General features: G+C 54.7%; 1 protein-coding gene across 7 annotated transcripts in view; it reads left to right on the top strand.

The window, feature by feature from the left end:
* Ilrun (inflammation and lipid regulator with UBA-like and NBR1-like domains) overlaps positions 1-12,748 on the top strand; it is a 44,488-nt gene extending 31,740 nt beyond the window's left edge. For 2 of the 7 annotated variants that reach the window (XM_010605316.3, XM_010605315.3), the window contains exons 5-6: positions 4,099-4,171; positions 9,797-12,748. In XM_010605316.3, coding sequence (XP_010603618.1) covers positions 4,099-4,171; positions 9,797-10,110 — 387 coding nt within the window. In that variant the 3' untranslated portion in view covers positions 10,111-12,748. Of the gene's footprint in view, positions 1-4,098; positions 4,172-5,763; positions 6,019-9,796 lie in introns of those variants that run through there. The other 5 variants (XM_010605319.3, XM_010605317.2, XR_776627.3 and 2 more) reach the window with 4 other exon arrangements.
* The last annotated feature ends 4,068 nt before the right edge of the window (positions 12,749-16,816 follow it).

Genomic DNA, 16,816 nt, shown 5'->3' with positions numbered 1-16,816 from the left:
ACAAAAAAAAAAAAAAAAAAATGTTTGGGGCTGATATATACCATATACTTCTAGTTTAAGCTGGATTACAATTGGGCCAGGGATTCAACTTAGTGGTTCTGCTGCCTGCCTCGCAGTCGCAAAGACCCAAGTTCAATCCCGGGTACCAAAAACAAAACAAAACAGAAAAACTGGATTACAATCTGAGCCACTGTTATTACTTCTGCCAAGCACTGGTTCAGAAGGAGAAATATGTTAATATCTATGCAGGGAGGGAAGGTGTCCCCCTGCTCCAGCTCCTCCGCCTCAGCCACTGCTGAGCGCCATCTGCCCTGCCCGCCCTCACCCGTGTGCTCCTCCCCAGCGCAGTGGAGCGACAGCAGGAGTCGTCTGCCTCTGGCATGTCAGGCGTCACCGTTTACCGATGCTGCCTGTCGACTTGGGCATGCATAAGTTATTTTCTCTCCATCCGGGCATGAGATTACACATAGTTCTAGGGGTAGCGGAAGAGGTTGGAAAAGGCAGATCTTTCACTTTCTGGGCCTGAAGATAGGAAAGCTTGTGGCTGAAGTAGCCAGTAAGTTTAAGCTGGTTCCTGGGGTGACTTGGTTGAATTAGGTCTAACATTTGCCTAGTTCCTAGGGCACTGAGTTACTAGAAGGCAGGTGGTTGTTTCCTTAGCTGGGCTTATGGTTGTGTGAGATGCTAGCAGGCATCATTGTAGTCTTTCCTCTGCCGTGAAACCTCAGAGTCTGCGTTCTCACAGGTAGATCCTTTCCTGACAGGTTTAAAGGTGGTCCTGTGAGAAGATGGAAATGTTATGTCAGTTGATATTTTATCTAGCCTGTGTTCACCTTCAGCAAGGAACAGGTAGCAAAAAATACTGTTTCTAGCCGGGGATTTAGCTCAGTGGTTCCACCGCCTGCTTTTCAAGTGCAAGGTCCAGAGTTCAATCCCCGGTACCAAAAAAAGGAAAAATACTATTTCTTGCCAGCAAAAGTGCAATGGCCAGGGCCAGGGGTTTAGCTCAGTGGTACCGCTGTCTGCCTCACAAGGGCAAGGTACCAAGTTCGACCCCAGTACCAAAAAAAATTAAGTGCAATGGCCCAAGATGTGAAACTGCCATTTACTGCGCACTTTGTGCCTACCAGGCCCCTATGCTGAATACTTTTCAGTTGTTAAAATTATGGCCATATATGATTAAGGCGCTGAGCAGTCTTACAGAACTTAGGACAGTCCACAGTGTTTGTTCCCCAGAGGCGGCAGGCTCGGATCTTGACATGAGTTGCTCCTTTCTGTGACCCCAGCAGCACCACGATGTAGAGCTGTTGCTACCCTTCCCTTGGGATCCTGCGCCTGAGCCCACAGGCACAGAGCTGGAAAGCAGCTCTCTTGGCTCCTGAGCCTGCTCTGTCTCTGAACCTCGCTCCTTTGCTTCCCAGTTGCAGTGTGAAAGCACACATCAGCCGAGCTCATAATGGGCATTCTGTACAGGATCGCACATCTCTGGTGAGGTCAAGGCAGTTACTGACCGAGGTAGTATGTGGCGGCCCCACAAGTGGGCCCGATCTCCTCACCATCTCTCCCTTGCAGGAAGGGAAAAGGTTCCCTGGGAACTTTCATAGTCACTTGGGTGTAAATTTTGTTGGTGTTGAAGTTTTCATTAACTTATTCGTGCAGCAGCAATACTTGTAGCTCTTTGAAGTCACAAAGCACTTGTCTATACTCCGTGTGACCAAAAGATACAGTCTCTGGTGTTTTCCTTCTAGAGTGAATTCCCCTTTTTCCCTTGAACATAACTGAGTATTCAGGGTCAGGACACGCTCAGAGGCTTGGCTGACTTTCCCTTTAACAATTGGGTGTTCTTTCTGCAAAGGCTGTTTGGAGAATAAACACATTAAGCAGAGGTGGGACACACTGTTTAAGCCCTGAGGTGGAAATTGGTCCAGTGCAGTGTGTTCAAGGAATATAAGGATGAGCAGAGCAAGAGAGGGAGTAAAAGATGAAGGCAAAGGGCAGAAACCAGGTCACGGATGTTGAGTGGAGGAGTACTGTGGTCGGACCCGATGCTGTGAAAGGTCTCTGGGCTGCAGTGTGGCCAGGGGCCGGGCAGTTACTGCAGTCGTCCATCCGGGCAAAGAGTGCACGGGACTTGGGCTAGGCCGGTGGTGGTAGTGCAAGTGATCCACATCTGGAGCCATTTTGTAGCTTGAGCAAGAGGGTAGGGGCTGTGAGAGGGAGAAGGATGACACCGGGCCTTTTGGCCTGAGCAGTTCGAAGAGTGGAGTTGCCATCAGTGGGAAGAGAAAGGCTGTGACAGGAGCGGAGAGCAATCAGGGCTTTTGCACATTCAGGCAGGACAAGGTTTAGGAGCGAAGTCTGGGCAGAGGTGGAGATACAGTCGTGGTCATATCCGCATAGACGGTGTCTAACGCTACGGATCCCTAAATGGGATGTGTAGAGCAGGATCTCTTAGCTGACTGCATGGGGCATGTGTGTGTGTGATGCATTATATGATGTTTAGGAGACCCTTGGCCTTTGCCCATTAGATTAGATGCCAGCAGTACCACCACCACCCGTGATCTAACATGTCTCCAGACATTGCCAGGTATCCCTGGGGTGGAGTGGATAGAGAAGTCTCAGGACTAACCTAACAGGAAACCACCTCAGACTGGTCAAAACATTTTTGCTGAGCCCATTTTTCCTTTGCTTTTTGGTGCTGGGGATTGAACCCACGGCCTCATGCGCGCTGTGCATGTACTCGAACCCTCATCTGCGCCCTGGCCTACCGCATTTATTCTCATTAGACGCTTACAGCGATGCTCACATTCCCACAGCACATCGAGGGTGGGCCGTGGGCTGGAGCCCAGGGACCCATGAGGAGTCTCATGTTCTAGATGGCGCCATGATGAGGTTTGCTGGTGGCTGTGCCCCAAGGTATTTTATACACTTACTGTCAGGTTGTAGAGACCTTTCTTCGTCTGCAAGGGCTGTAGAGGATTTCTGTCCAAGGAGGAAGCGGTGCTGAGCCACTCAGGGACCTTCGTCAGATCTCTGGCAGTTTAGCACATTCTGCACCAGAGGGAGCTCGCCCGGAGGCTCCATATTACACTGCAACGACTCTTTTTTGAAAACCCACAGGAGCCGGTAAAGTCCTCCCAGCTTTGTTGGTGTTTGCATGGGCATGGGTCATGTGTGCATTTTAAAAATAAATTGAGCAAGCACTGTGGGCCTTAGAAAATGTCTTTTGTTGTTTGTATCATTGCTATCTGACTAGAATTAAAAGTGTGTCCAGGAACTCTCCCTTTTCTATATGAACAGCTTCAAAGCTGTCCCTTTATTTTATTTGCTTTGGGGTTCTGAACATTGCTTTAGATGTCTGTGGTGCTGGGCATTCTTATTGCTGATGGGATTGGCAGCATACTTCATTTTGATTGTAAGGACTCATTCCTGTGTACTTTTTTTTTTTCTTTTCTTGTCACTCAAGATCAAACTCAGGAACTTGAGCTTGTCAGGGAGGCACGGAAGTACTCCCTGCCCACCCCACCCCCCTGCTGCCCTGTATAGTCTTGAGTTCAGCATTTTAATGTCTTTTTTTGGTTTTGGTACCAGGGTCCAAACTCAGGACCTTGTGCTTGGGAGGCAGGCAGCAGAACCACTGAGCTAAATCCCCTGGCCCTTTTTGCTATTTTGGTTTTGGTTTTTGGTTTTGGTACCATGGATCGTAGCATTTTAATTTCTGGGGAAAGTTCTCAAAGCAAGACTAGTGAAATTACAAGTCCAAACAGCTAAGTGTAATGCACAAGTGTGAGAGTTTGTCTCCACATATAGATGCTCAGGTTTCCAGTTACTTGTCCTTGGCTGAGTCTCCCATATCCGATCGGACCAAGACTGCTTCCAGAGAGGTAGCTACAGTAGTAGGCCTCCAAGATGCTCAGACTGCGCTAATCCTTGGGAAGGCATGACAGCCATTGAAAATAGAGAACACTGAGTTCCAGTGGACTTGTAACTGCTCATCTGTATTTGGGGGAAGGAGAAAGCATTAAGATTTGGAGGAGTCGGGCATGGCGTCTTGCCGGATGGTGAATTTGAGCTGAATGAGCGAATTACTGTGTGCAGGTCGGCTCAGCAGCAATCCCAGGTCGGGCGTTTTCATGGAACTCATGGGATACTGGCCGGCAGCCTGGCTGTGGTGAGTGAAGTATGCTTAAAGGGTGGGGTGGATTTTAAAGGAAGGCCTTTGAGAGCCAAGTAAAGAAAGTTTCACTGGCAAGGTGGAACCTAGGAGAAGAGAGACCACACACTCTCTTCCGCCAGCCAGCCATTGTGAGCAATGTGACAGATGCGATGACCCTGGTAAGGGAAGGGTGGGGGGCGACTTACAGGCGCTTCGATGAGCTTCTCTCCTCAGGTGTCCTTCCTAGAGGGGCTCTCGCCAGCTCTTTCCTGCTCTTGAGGCATCTCCTTACCCTAGGAGATGACCCCAAGAGCTCTGTGTGCCAGCATCCCGCCTGGACCCTAGCACAGCTGGTATTAGATCTTCGGGACTGGAAGTCCACACAGCATAGCACCTTTTCTAAAGTTGCTGAACGGAGGGGAATAAGTCTCAGCTAGGATCCTGCATCTCCTTATAGAACTTGAAATAATGTTTTCATTATTTATGTTGGAGCTTGGTCCTTCAGGGTGATTTTTTTTTTTTTTAAGGCTGTGAGCGTTGACTTTGACCTTGAGTAGCTGGGTCGTTGGGAGGATGCAGGCTAGGGAAGGAGGAGGGAGATGGGTATGTGGGTGGTGGAGGGAGGACAGAATGATGGATGACAGCATCAGATGGATTGGTGGAAGGATGAGTGGGCAGAGAAGTTCCGCAGAGGTTAACTACAAAGGTTAGTGAAGAGCAGCAAAACGGTTACAGAGGTAAGTGTGAGAAAAGGTTACAGGGCTTTTTAGATTATATTCAGGAGGCCTGGCATGGCGGTTCAAGGAAAAGTAAGCTTTTAGGAGGCTGAGGCAGGAGGATTGCTGTGAGTTTGATACCCATCTGAACTATTAGCAAGACCCAAAAAATAATAATAATAATAATAACAAAAAAAGTCACGGGGAGGACACGTGGCTTAGTGATAGAACCTTTGCCTGTGTACAAGGCCCTGTGTTTAATCCCCAGCACCACATATTAAGAAGGAAGTGGGGAGGGGACTATACTCAGCACACTTATAACTGAGTTAAGCTTTTAAATAATTTGGCGGTCTGAAGGCTGTAAACTAAAGCCTGCCCCTGATTAACCTTTATGCCTAAAAGCTTTTTCCTTGTCCATGGCTGGTCATCCGACGCCATGCACATCTTTAAATTTGGGGGGCTGTCATATGAAAGTGGTTGAACAGCAGTTTAAATCATCTGCAAGTCTGCTCATGCTGAAGTGGCCCCACTCTGCCTCAGCAGGTGTCCCTGAGGAGCCAGCAGGCCCCAGGGAGGGCCGGTTTGAATGTTCTGAGATTTTTTGTTTTTGTTTTTTTTGTTTTTTGTACCAGGGATCGAACTCGGGTCCTTGCTCTTGCAAGGCAGGCCGCAGAACCACTGAGCTAAATCCCTGGCCCGGTACACTCCTGATCTTGCCTTAATTTCATTTCTAATTAGTGAGAAACATTAATAGGTTTGATCAGGGCCTGGTCAGTCTCTGGCCCTTCCAGACAGGCCACGCCTGTGAGCAGCCTCCACACCACAGAGTTTGTAGTGCAGTCGGGTCTGGACTTAGCACTAAACCCTGCATTCTTCTGTGTTTGCATTCAGTGAACATAAGTGACACAGAAGGAGCACTGGGCAGGCGAGCACAGACCAGGATTGGCCCAGGAAGTGAGGAGGAGGAGGGCAGCATGGTGTTATCTGATGCCGTCATCAGTGTCCACCAGGAGAGCATGCTGCAAACACTCCTATCTTTTTATTAACCTGTGTGGACCTTTTTATTTATTTAAATCAAATCACAATAAAAGCGAAATAAAGACAGGTGCATGAACATCTCCGTCCGTGTTGCGGTGGTTTATCTAGGTAAGTACGAATGCACATAGAGAAAGAGCAACCCACAAGCTCTGGGGGAGGCAGCCTCTTGTCATCAGGAATTTCAGCCAGCTTTTCCTGGAAGGTTGGAAAGCATCTGGCTCACCAAAGCAGCCTGTTTCACAGTCCCTTCATCCAGCTTTTGATAAGTGTTTCAGTCTACTCTGTGACACAAATAAATGAGCAGGGACAGGGTAACCTGCTCTCCTGATAGTACTGTGATGTCTACTGGTGAAGGCTGGTGAGTAGCCTTCAATGGAAGTGTCAAGGGCTGAGGATGTGCCTCAGGTGAAATACTTACCTGGGCTGTGTGAGTCCCTGGGTTCAGCCCTCAGCACTGAGGGCGCTGACCAATCTGAGCTCAGGACCTGAGCTCACAGCTGTGTGGGGCAAAGCTAAACGGTACAGCGCTGCTCCGAGCAGTGTAGCCTTTGAAAACCCATCTCTGTACAAGTCCATTGCACCCGGGGGATCTGCCCATTAGACTTGAAGTCAGATAAAAAAAAGTTTATTTTGTTTAGAGGTAGGGTTTTGCTCTATTCTCTTGGCTTGTCTTGAGTTCCTGGTCTCACACAGTCCTCCTGCCTCAGCCTCCAGAATAGCTTGGACTGCAGAGGTGACCAGCGTGCCCAGCCAGCAGTTCTTTTCTCATCCGGAGTATTCAGGCCCACCATTAGCAGGGATGAATTGGTCTTGGCAAATCCCTATGAGATTGGATGAGATTCCTCACAGAGGAGGAGCTTTCTGCACTGAATTCTCTAGGTTTTGTAATCATGCTGTTGGCCTTAATTTTCGTGTGGATCAGAGTTGAATACACTGTTCTCTGGAATCATCGGATGCACCTACCTTTTGATCTGTTTTCCGTATTAGTAATGACACAACTGTTACAGAAGATAAGTCACTGATGTGAGGTTGGTTAATACTTGGCACCTGCTTCCCTGCAGATGAAAGTTGAAGAGTCTCTAAGCCCCAGAAGAGGGTGAACATTATTTCTATTGCCAAAAGCTACTTTTTGGCTGGAGTTGACCACCAGGACCTAAAGTGTGGATGGCTCTTCCATCCTGAACACCGCCAGCCCACTGTTAGGAAAGGTGCTTCCCACTTGGCCTCCTGCCCTGGAGTGCCTGAAGAGTGGTTCTTGGAATCTGCACCAGCTTTTTTCTCTGCGCTTGGCATCTTGTTGCCTGTGACTGTGATACCACATGGGACACCTGCAACCTGAGCACCAGGCGTCTAGATTTTAAAGTGGTTTTGAAATAGTTTGCTCCCTCTCTCTCCTTTGAACTGATGGTAGTTAATTGGGAGGGAGAACCAGATCTTCTCCTGGGCCGGGGATGTGGCCCAGTGGTAGAGCACACGTGTGAGGCCCTGGGTTCCCTCCAGCCCTGGGATCGAGGGGCACCAGGAGTTGATCTTGTTCCTCATGCTACTTTTTGTACCAGTTAAACACCAGCCACTCCAACATGCCACTCTTCGGGTAAGAGGGAATTAGCATTTTTCTTCATGAAAAGCACATGCCCTCCTTAGTTATTGAGTAGAATCAGTGGTAACCATAATCTAAGCTAGTAAACACCACATGGAATGATCCAAAGGCTGGGACACTCAAGTGGAAATCTGAAAATACACATCTTTATTCCTCCCTCTGCCAAATGCGTGAAGCCACTTTACTTATTTGTTAATGGGAAAGTACAACAGCTCTGGCATAGCCACATACTCGCTTCTGTAAGGACCGCAGACGAGTCACAAGCCTCTGCCTGCTTTAATAAGCCTGTAGGAGGGTAGCGCAGCGCTTCGGACTAGAAAGCAGTGAAAAGAATAAAGGTGAACATTTTCATAGAAACAAGTGCTGTTTGCTTTCCAACTTTCCTTTTCTTCGTACCTTTGTTTCCTGTAGAGACTGGCTCTGAGTCTTTCAGGGACCTCAGCTGCTGTCGCGCGCATGAACGTGTCCGAGCAGCTGTCTGTGCTGCCTCGTGCCCGCCTCCGGTGTACGTGACTTCCCTGCCAAGCCCCACGTGGTGGAGTCTGGGAGCCCTTTGCCACGCCAGCCCAGACTTGGTCGAGCCAGCAGAGTTGTGGCTGCTGAGATAGTTGGCAGCTGAGAGGCGTGTGGCACCACCTGCTCCACTTAGTGGTGCTGTGGCCTTGGTGGGTCAGGAGGCCGCCCACCTGTCTCAGAACACGCTAAGTGCCCAGCAGCACCAGCAAATAGTTGGTGCTCCTTCACACTGGCTGCCCGCCTTCCCTGTCCACCTGCCTTCTTGGGTGTTTTATTCAGCGATTCCACCAACTAGAGGCTAGAAACAAACTTCCCGTGTGTGTGCCCTCCACTGAAGAACCTGTGGGAACGTCAGTCTCTCTTTCCCGTTCATGGAAGCTGTGGCCTCGGCCGGAGCACTTTTCTTAGAATACTTTTTGTCAGCCTCCTGAGCCAGGCATTCTCTCTCTGCTCCTAGAACTTGAATCTGGCAGGAATTACGGAGGGCAGCTGAGGTGGCGTGAGGAGTGACCAGGGTCACCTGGTGAGCTGGTGCTGGGCAGGAAGCAGAACCTGGCCTCCCCTCCCATGTCTACGCCCGCTGCCACGGGGGCTGGGTCCTGTGCCCGCCGCGAACACCCCTACAGGGCCCTGCAGGCTCTCCTGGAGCCTAGAGGCTACAACCAGATGGGTGGCATGGTCCACTTAGATGTGTCCCCAGCCTATGCAGCTGCTCACAGACCTGGCTTTGGAAGGACGATTGTTCCTGTTATCCAGGTGGGGGCATGAGGTATTCCAGGCCATAGTCTGACAAATACCTGTCTTTAGTTATGGATTCAACAGGTGTTGGTGTCAGCACATCTCGTGCTTCCTTCCTTACTAAAGGGACAAGACCGTGAAGCCCTTTCCATCCAGCCAAGTAGCATAGGTTAAGTGCCTTTGGGCCAGGCGTGGTGGCGCACACCTGAAATCAGCTCTCGGGAGACTGAGGCAGGAGGATCACCACGAGTTCAAGGCCAGCCTGGACTACATTGAGTCCCTGTCTCAAAAAAGCAGGGGGCCAGTGGTTGGGGCTGGGGATATAGCTTAGTGAGCCACTGCCTGCCTGGTAAGCGCAAGGTCCCAATTTTGATCCCCAGTACTAAAAAACAAAACAAAACAAAGTGCCTTTGGGAATGGGGAAGAAATCTTAGCACATGGCAAGATCGAAAGAAGGACTCTGGCTCATCTGGCTTGGTTTTCAGTCCTGCCTCTGCCTCTTAGCCAACCTCGAACACGTGTCAGTTGTGCAGAAAATGGGCATCTCTCGAGTGGGTATGATAGTGCTCTCCCGACTTGCAGGGCAGAGGTGAGAATGAAAGACAAAGGACAGATCCCAGAGCGTGCCTGGGTGTGGGGTGCGGGGTAGACAGTCGCTGTTTGTGCCGCACTGTTTTCCTTATGTCCTAACCAGCAGAAAAGCGGAGGCTCTTGAGTGGGGAGGGTGAGGCACTGTCACAACGCAGGACATAGGGACGCACGGCCGTGGGGGTGGGGAAGGCTGGCGCCAGCTAGTGGACAGTAGGATGGGCAGTCCCTCCGGCCACCCGTCTGGGGAGGGGTTTGGCGAGTTCAGCACCTTGGAAACGTCCTGACCCTCGGTCTGCCAAGGTTTTGTGGGACAAGGGCATGCGTAGGCCTTGTCTGTGACCTGGGTGTCCCTCTCTCCCTGGGAGTAACAGGCTGCTCTTGGATTGGTTGTCGAGCTGCACTGCCGTGTTGGCCTCACTGACTGTCTCCACTCTCTTCCAGGGGCTCCACGGGCCTTACCCCTTCGGCCAGTCTTAAACGGGTGTCAGCAAGAAGAAAAATTAACAAAAGACAGAAGGCCCGACTTGGGGGGAGGGCAAGGGGTTCCTCTGGATTGCAGACCACGGCGCACGGACCCTGCTCTGACCCCATCCCAGAAGAGGAGGAAGCAGCAGAACAGACTAGCTGGGGTGGACTCAGTGTGCATGAGTGAGTGCCGACTGCCGAGCGTCACCCAGCCACCTCGGGTGGTGTCCTTTAAGTGTCTGACAGGTCATCGGGTCACTCGGGAAGGGGGAAAAAAGCCATCTTTGTAAACAAAAATTATTTTGCCTACGGAGGTTGTAGTTTGGGCACGTTAATTTTTCCCCACCTTCCCCTTTGATTTTCTTTAATGAGGGCAGGACACTCTGTAGAGGGGCCCGTCGGCGCGGCATGTGGGGCTTCCGGGGGCCATTGGCCCCGGAGCGCCGCCGGCTCACACGCCTGCAGAAGACTGGCCCCGATTGTTCCTCATGGCATCAGCCGAGGAGTTCGCCCTTCCTCCTCTCTTCCCTTTAATCTTCTGTTGATTTACACCTTTGACTTTGTATTTGTCAACCCTGTGGCTTGTTAGCATCGGAACCTCTCTGAAGACCAAACTTCCCCGTGTGGCGCCAGAGAAGCCTTGAGGACAGATCTCGGGTGACGTGGGAGTTTCTGAGTACGAGAGGTGTCCTTCTGCACACGCCTGTAGCAGTTGAGGTCGCTTTCCTTGCATGTTTCTGGCCGCCATGCTTACTGTGCTCTCCATTCTCTGCGCGGCTCCCCACCGCCCCGGAGTGGTTCTCCCACGCTGGGTGGATGAGTGTGCCCCGTACCCGCGCAGGGAGGTGGCTGGCGCTCACCCGCCGGTGTGCAGCGGGCCAGGGAGGTGTCCGTGCTTCTCTGTTGTCACACGACGCCCTGCCCTCCTTTCCCTGCAGTTGTCCTTTGTGGTGTTTCCACAGCCTGTAAGTGGAGGCTGAGAGTGGAGCTGTTAAGATGCGGAACCACAGCCCCAAACCAGGAATTTGTCGTGGGGAAGAGCCAGGGCCAGTGCTTGGTCTTAGAGACCCCACCCCCGCAGACGCTTGGGCTTAGGTGGGGAGGTGGGCAAGGGGCAGCCTCATCGGAGCCGGGGCTCACTGCTCTCAGGCAGGCAGCCCGCTGCTGTCCTGTGGATTCCAAGCAGGTCGAGGTGTGGATGTCTCTGTGGGAAGTTTGAACCAGGCTAGAACAGCTGTCTGCCAAAGATACAAGAATATGCAAAGTCCCTCTTTTCTCCTCAGCCCCTTCTTCCCCGAGTGTCTCAGTGGGTTGGAGAGCCAGGGTGTGGCTCTAAGGTGCGGTCGCAGGGTCCCTTGCCTGTGACCACGCCCCCATCCATGCTAGGGGTGGGTGGTGAGAAAAGCAGGGCGTCCAGGGGATGAGTGGCTGCGAGGGTCCTGTAGCCTGGGTGTGGGTGAGGGTCTGCCTGCCTGTCTGTCTCTGTGTGGGTGTCTGAGTTCCAGAAAACGTGTGGTGTGTTCCTCCTCATCTCCTCTGAGACTGTTGTTTTTAAATGTTTGATTGTAGGCGAGAAGCTTGTATGGATTCCCCCTTCACTTCTCCACTTCCCAAAAAACAAAGGGGAATAAGCTTTGGTTCGCTCCAGAAGCCTCGTAGGAGTGGAGCCTGCCACAGAGAGGGGCCTACGGCTGGGGCTGGACTGGACTTCGCCTGAGCACCTACTTTCTATGCACACAGTACCCCATTCCCTAGCAGAACCGGGGGAGTCCTTTCTGGGTGCTGCACCACACGTCTCGGGTGGCTTTCTGTCTCGAAGCCCTAGACCCATTTTGCTGCTGCTGCTGGTGCCAATCTCCCAGGACACTGCCACCTGGAATGCATACGCGCCCCCTCTTCCTCCTTGCTAGCCTTGAAGCACTGCATCTCCAGCTGCCCCGGCAGAACCCTGGGTGGCTTCCCACCCGCCTTCCCTGCTTTCCCTGTCTGCCCCACGCTGGTGACCTGACCCATGCTCCCAGCGAGGGCTTCATTGGCCCCATCCGTCTGGACCTGCTGGAATCCCGTTCTTGCTTAGAGGCAGCCTCACCCGGCAAGTCCCAGGTCCCAGGTACTGTGCTTCCTTCCCCGGGACGTTCCTGGCACATCTGTGGAGAGGTGAGCTTGTGCAGAGGGCCAGACAGGTGCAAGCTTGGACCGGTGGCCTCCCCAGGGCTGGAGGAGGGCGTTGGTACCGCTCATTCTCCCTGCCCTCGTGTGGTCCGAGCAGGGCCTGGTGCCCCTCTCCTCCCCTGTCTAGTGGGGCGGTGGGGGCCTCCTCTCAGCCCCAGTAGTCCCTGCTCCCAAGAATGCCCGCGTGCAGCAGGCCGCCTCTGGGCAGAAACCCCCACCCCGTGTCTGGCACCCAGGAGGGCGAGGCAGGCACCACCTTTAGGTAACAGGTCCTAAGCCGGGTTGGGAGATGGAGGAGTGAGGGGTGTGTGTGTGGGTGTGGGTGTGTGTGCACGTGTGCATGCCTTTTTTCTTTTTGCTGTGGGACAGTTGAATTTGGGACGTTTTCCTGTAGGAAACAGCTCTGTCCTGGCGAGGTCTGGCTGTAGCCCGACGCCTGTCCAAGGCGCATGGTGAGCAGGCTGGTGGCCTGAGGCTGCAAGGTGGGAAGTGGGCGAGAGAGGGAGCCCCTCCCCAGATTCAGTCTGAGCCCCAGCAGGAGAGCGAGGCAGGGTTGCCAGGGCTCAGGCACTGTGTCGCCCTCCTTCCCTTTGTTCCGTGGTTGGTGTGGGCGCGGCACTGCTGCCCTTTGTACCTGGACAGCGGTATGTGTGGCAAGCAAGCTGGTGGGTGCTTGTGGTGGGGCCTCATGGTGCCTAGGAGGAGATGAAGATGAGGTTTTCCTTACCGTGTAAATGAGTATTTGTATGATTAAATTAACATGCAAAAACGTGCCGCGTGTCTTTTCTTGCACCGTCAAACCTGCCATGGCCTTTGGGGCCCCACAGTGGCTCTGTGATGTGCACAGTGGGAGGACAGACCATGCGTCCATTACATTTTGGGAAGTGAGTCCTGGGGTTGCAGTTGCATCTGGTTTCCCTCCCAGGGCCCAGTGCCTAAGTCAGGGGTGCTGTGCCCGTTGATCACCCCGCACATAGAAGGAGTGGCTGCGTTGCTGTTGCTCACCCAGCAAGCAACACGGGCACATGGGAGAAAGCAGAGCACCCTGGGCATCCTTCCTCCTGGGGAAGCAGGCACACTGGCCCTGGGGAGCCCTCTCCCGGCTGGACCGCGGCCTCTGAGGTTTAGAAGAGAGCGCCTTTCAGTGGCTCCTAGGGTGTCTGGACAGTTAACTGTGAGCCCTCCTGGTTTATGGTGGCCTGGGTAGCTGAGGAAAGTAATCCAGAAACCCTCGTGTGTCGGCAAAAGGGCTGACGACCTCGCTGGGGGCAGGAAGCAGGCGGGTCTGCCGGCCTCTCCAAATCTTAGCGGTTTTCGGAGCTCAGAGCTCTGCATCACCACCCTGTGTGTTGTAGGCGAAGCCAGAGGGGAGGATCGGTGGCTGAGGCAGGCTGGGACCTGTGGGTTCCTCTCTGCACCCCTGGATCGGGCCTCCCTCCTCCCTTTCAGAACTGTGGGCTAGTGTGGGAGTGGTGGGGTGGGGTCCTGGCCACACAAAGGCCTGGTCGAAGTACAGCAACCTGTGCCGCCCAGGGTGAAGGGGCTGGGAGATGCCCTGAGAGCCCCGGGCATCCTAGACCCATGACGGGGCATCTGCAGTCTGCTTCCTTCCAGGCCCCGCAGCTGTTTGTTCTCGGCGGGAGAGGTCCCACCCCACCCCTGTGGGGTTTGGCAGCGCCCACCCACTCCCAGACCATCCCAGACACCTGCTGAACAGTTATTTGCTTGGCAAAATCTGTTTGTCTTTGGGGCTGTAACCTGTCGAGTACTCACTGGGCCCTGAGTGAAGGGAGCAAGTTTGGTGGTAGCCGCTGACCTGAGCCATTCCCACGGGGGCTAGGTGACAGGGCGGGGGGCACTCAGCTGATCTGGGGGTGGGAAGGGGCAGCTGCAGGGGTCGGGGCCCAGCCCTCCTGGTGGAACAGCAGGTGCCGCCCCGCCCGATCCTGAGAAGGCCCCTCCCTCGCCGCCTGCTGTGACCCAGCGGCTTCCCCACACTCCCAGGGCCCAGCCCTGGCCACTGCTCAGAGAGTGGTGGCTGCCCCCACTTTGGAAGATGGGAGGGAGCAGCAGCGGTGAGGGGTCCTCTGTAGCCCTCAGTTCTGAGACGCTGCTGTTGGCAGTTCTGACTCAACTTGAATGTTAATATGTAGGTTCTGACTTGGGTCTTGCGGGTCAGTGGGAGCCCTGGTCAGTGAGGACAGCGCACTGAGGGGCGGCTGCATTGGAAGAGCCGGCACCATCTGGAGCAGTGACGGCCACAGTACGGCTGTGACTCATCCAGGCTGTGATCTCTGAACGTCTGTGACACGGCAAACGTCAGTGTCCACTGTGGTTACCACCACTGGTGTGAGTGAGTGACCTCACTTCATCTGCAGCCACCGAGGCGGCCACCATTAAGGTTCAGAAGACCCATGAGAGTGGAGAGAGGGTGGGTCCTGGAGCAGACGGGTAAGGGACCTGAGCTTGGAGCACCCGGAGGCACCTCTGAGGGGCACACAGGCACGGGAGACGCTGCGGGAAGGGGAGGGCGGTGTGCTGGAGGCCGGGGCCGGGGAGGCCCCAGCCTGGGCGCCACTGCCTGGGAACCTTCGCGGTTCATACTTGTTATTGACCATCATTTGCATGCTTTCTGTTGCCAGAGACAGAGCAGGGTTTGAGGAGAGAAGCCCTGCCCTCGTGGAGCAGCATTCAGACATGGCGGTGATAGGCCAGGAGGTTGTCGTGCTGCGGAGAGCAAAGGACAGGCGAGCGGAGGGAGCGAGGATTGGTACTTCACACAGGACGTCGGGGAGGTCTGTCAGGATCAGGGGAGGAACACTCCCGGCTAGGAGAGGAGCAAGTGCAAAGGCCCTGGGGAGGGGGCGATGGAAACCCCTGGAAGGTCGTGAGCCACGGGAGCCACAAACCGGCAGCGCACCTTATAGGTTCCCAGGACAGGTTGAAAATGAGCTGCAGGGGGCAAGGGCAAAAGCAGGGATTAGTTCCCAGAGTGTGAGGGGAGGCAGCCACTCCTGAGGTTTCAGCCTGAGCCCTGGAATCTACTAGCTAGATGAATTTCTATCACCTATGGTGGGCGAGACTGAAGGAGCAGGCTGCCACCTTCCCAGGGAGTCAGGCTGGCCCAGAAAGGAACGTAGCGGAGACCCCGTCGGGCCATGCTCACTGCACCAAGCCCAGGTTGAGGTGCTGGAGACCCCAATTGCCCCAGCTCTTCCCTACCCCAGTCAGGGCAGTGGAACCGCCGTCCAGCCAGGGCGGGATGGTGGCTGAGCAGTGGGTGTCCTCGGCAGGGCCGGGCTGCCCGGGTGGCCATCTCAGCTGGGCAGTGTGCTCCTGGTGCCAGCAGAGGGCGCCACGTGGCCCTGGGCGCATCTGGAAAGGACAGATGGGCAGGGCTCCCGGCAAGTGTTGCCTCTGCTCTTGGCCCCCAGGTAGCCGAGCGTGGGTCTGAATCCAGGCTGTCTGCTCTAGGCTCTAGTGGCTGTGGGGTTCATCGGGTCCTATAGAGGTGCCATAGGAACGTTCAGCATTGTTTGTGGAAAACAGTGACTACCCAGTATGTGGGACCTTTATTGGTCATGGCCTGCTGGCTGTGACCTGGGTCCCCAGGATGGAGGTGGGGAAGTGCGTTTGGGAGGCAGCCTGCCAGGGTCTCCCCAACCACATCGCTCATCCCAGCCAACTTCCCGGGGGAGTCTGGACGCTGGGACGACAGGGCCGTCCTGGAAGGGGCCTGGACCGGTTTCCTTTTGTACAGGCTGGGAGGGCGGAGGCTGCTCAGCTGGGCACACTAGCTTGATCCATGCCGGCCTGGCCTGGTCCTGGAGGCCGATACTGCCCGGCCCGGCTCTGCCACCTGACGGGGCAGGAGCTCCTGGAGAAGGGTCACAGCCGAGCCTGCCTTGTGAGTGACAGCCCAGGAACCTGCGCCTGGGAACTGGTTCGGCCACTGTGGTTTACCGCTTCCGAGGGTGGGGTCCGGGGCCGACACGTCTGCATCCAGGTGGCACAGGAACCGTGTCTGTGCCAGAGCCAGGGATGGAGGCCAGGGCACCGAGCTGCTTTCTCCTCATAACCTGCTGAGGGGAGCGCTGCCTTCCTCAGTACGTGGAGTAGGAAGTCACGGGGCAGAGCCTGCAGAGCTCTCTGGGGCGGTCCCATGCCCCGCAGTCGGGCCCAGGCCCGGAGCCGGACTTGCCCTCCCAGCCCTAAATGCTGCTGTCCTTCCCATTCCGCGGGTGAGAGCCACACACGATCACGGCGGTTGGGAGGCCCGTTTGCTCTTTTCACGAGGAAAGCCAGGGGAAAATCCGGGCTGTGTTGTTGGGGCGCCCTTACGTTCAGCAGCAAAACTTGGACTGACCTGCAAACTTCACCCTGGAGAAGTAGCTGCCCGACTCCTCCAGCAGCTCCGTCCAGCCTGCCTGTTTCCCTGCCCTTCTGTCTGCGTGGACGCACCTCATGGAGGCAGCCCGCCCGTCTTCCCTGGGCCTGCCCCGTGCTGTGCTCTCGCTGTCCCCTCCTTCCACCGCGGGCCCTCTTCCCTCGCCCAGACCCCATGTGTCCCTGCCGTGCTCCATGTCCCGGAGCGCAGAGTGGCACGTGGAGCGGTATGGGGGGCCTCGCCTGACCACCCCATCTGGCAGCGACAGATTCTCTGGGAAGCTGATTTGAGGGGTGGCACGGCCCAGAGTGGTGGACTCAGTGGACCGGCTTGGTCCCGCTCACTCTGTGCTGCCGTTCTGAGGGGTCCAGAGACGGGCCTCGCCCCCACCCTAAGACAGGATGACTTCAGGGTGCCCTGCAGAGGTGCTGAGAAGA

Source organism: Fukomys damarensis, unplaced genomic scaffold (assembly GCF_012274545.1).
Source record: "Fukomys damarensis isolate Sample0158 unplaced genomic scaffold, DMR_v1.0_HiC HiC_scaffold_20, whole genome shotgun sequence".
In the NCBI taxonomy this organism is placed as follows: domain Eukaryota; kingdom Metazoa; phylum Chordata; class Mammalia; order Rodentia; family Bathyergidae; genus Fukomys; species Fukomys damarensis.
This window is presented reverse-complemented; position numbering and strand designations above follow the sequence as displayed.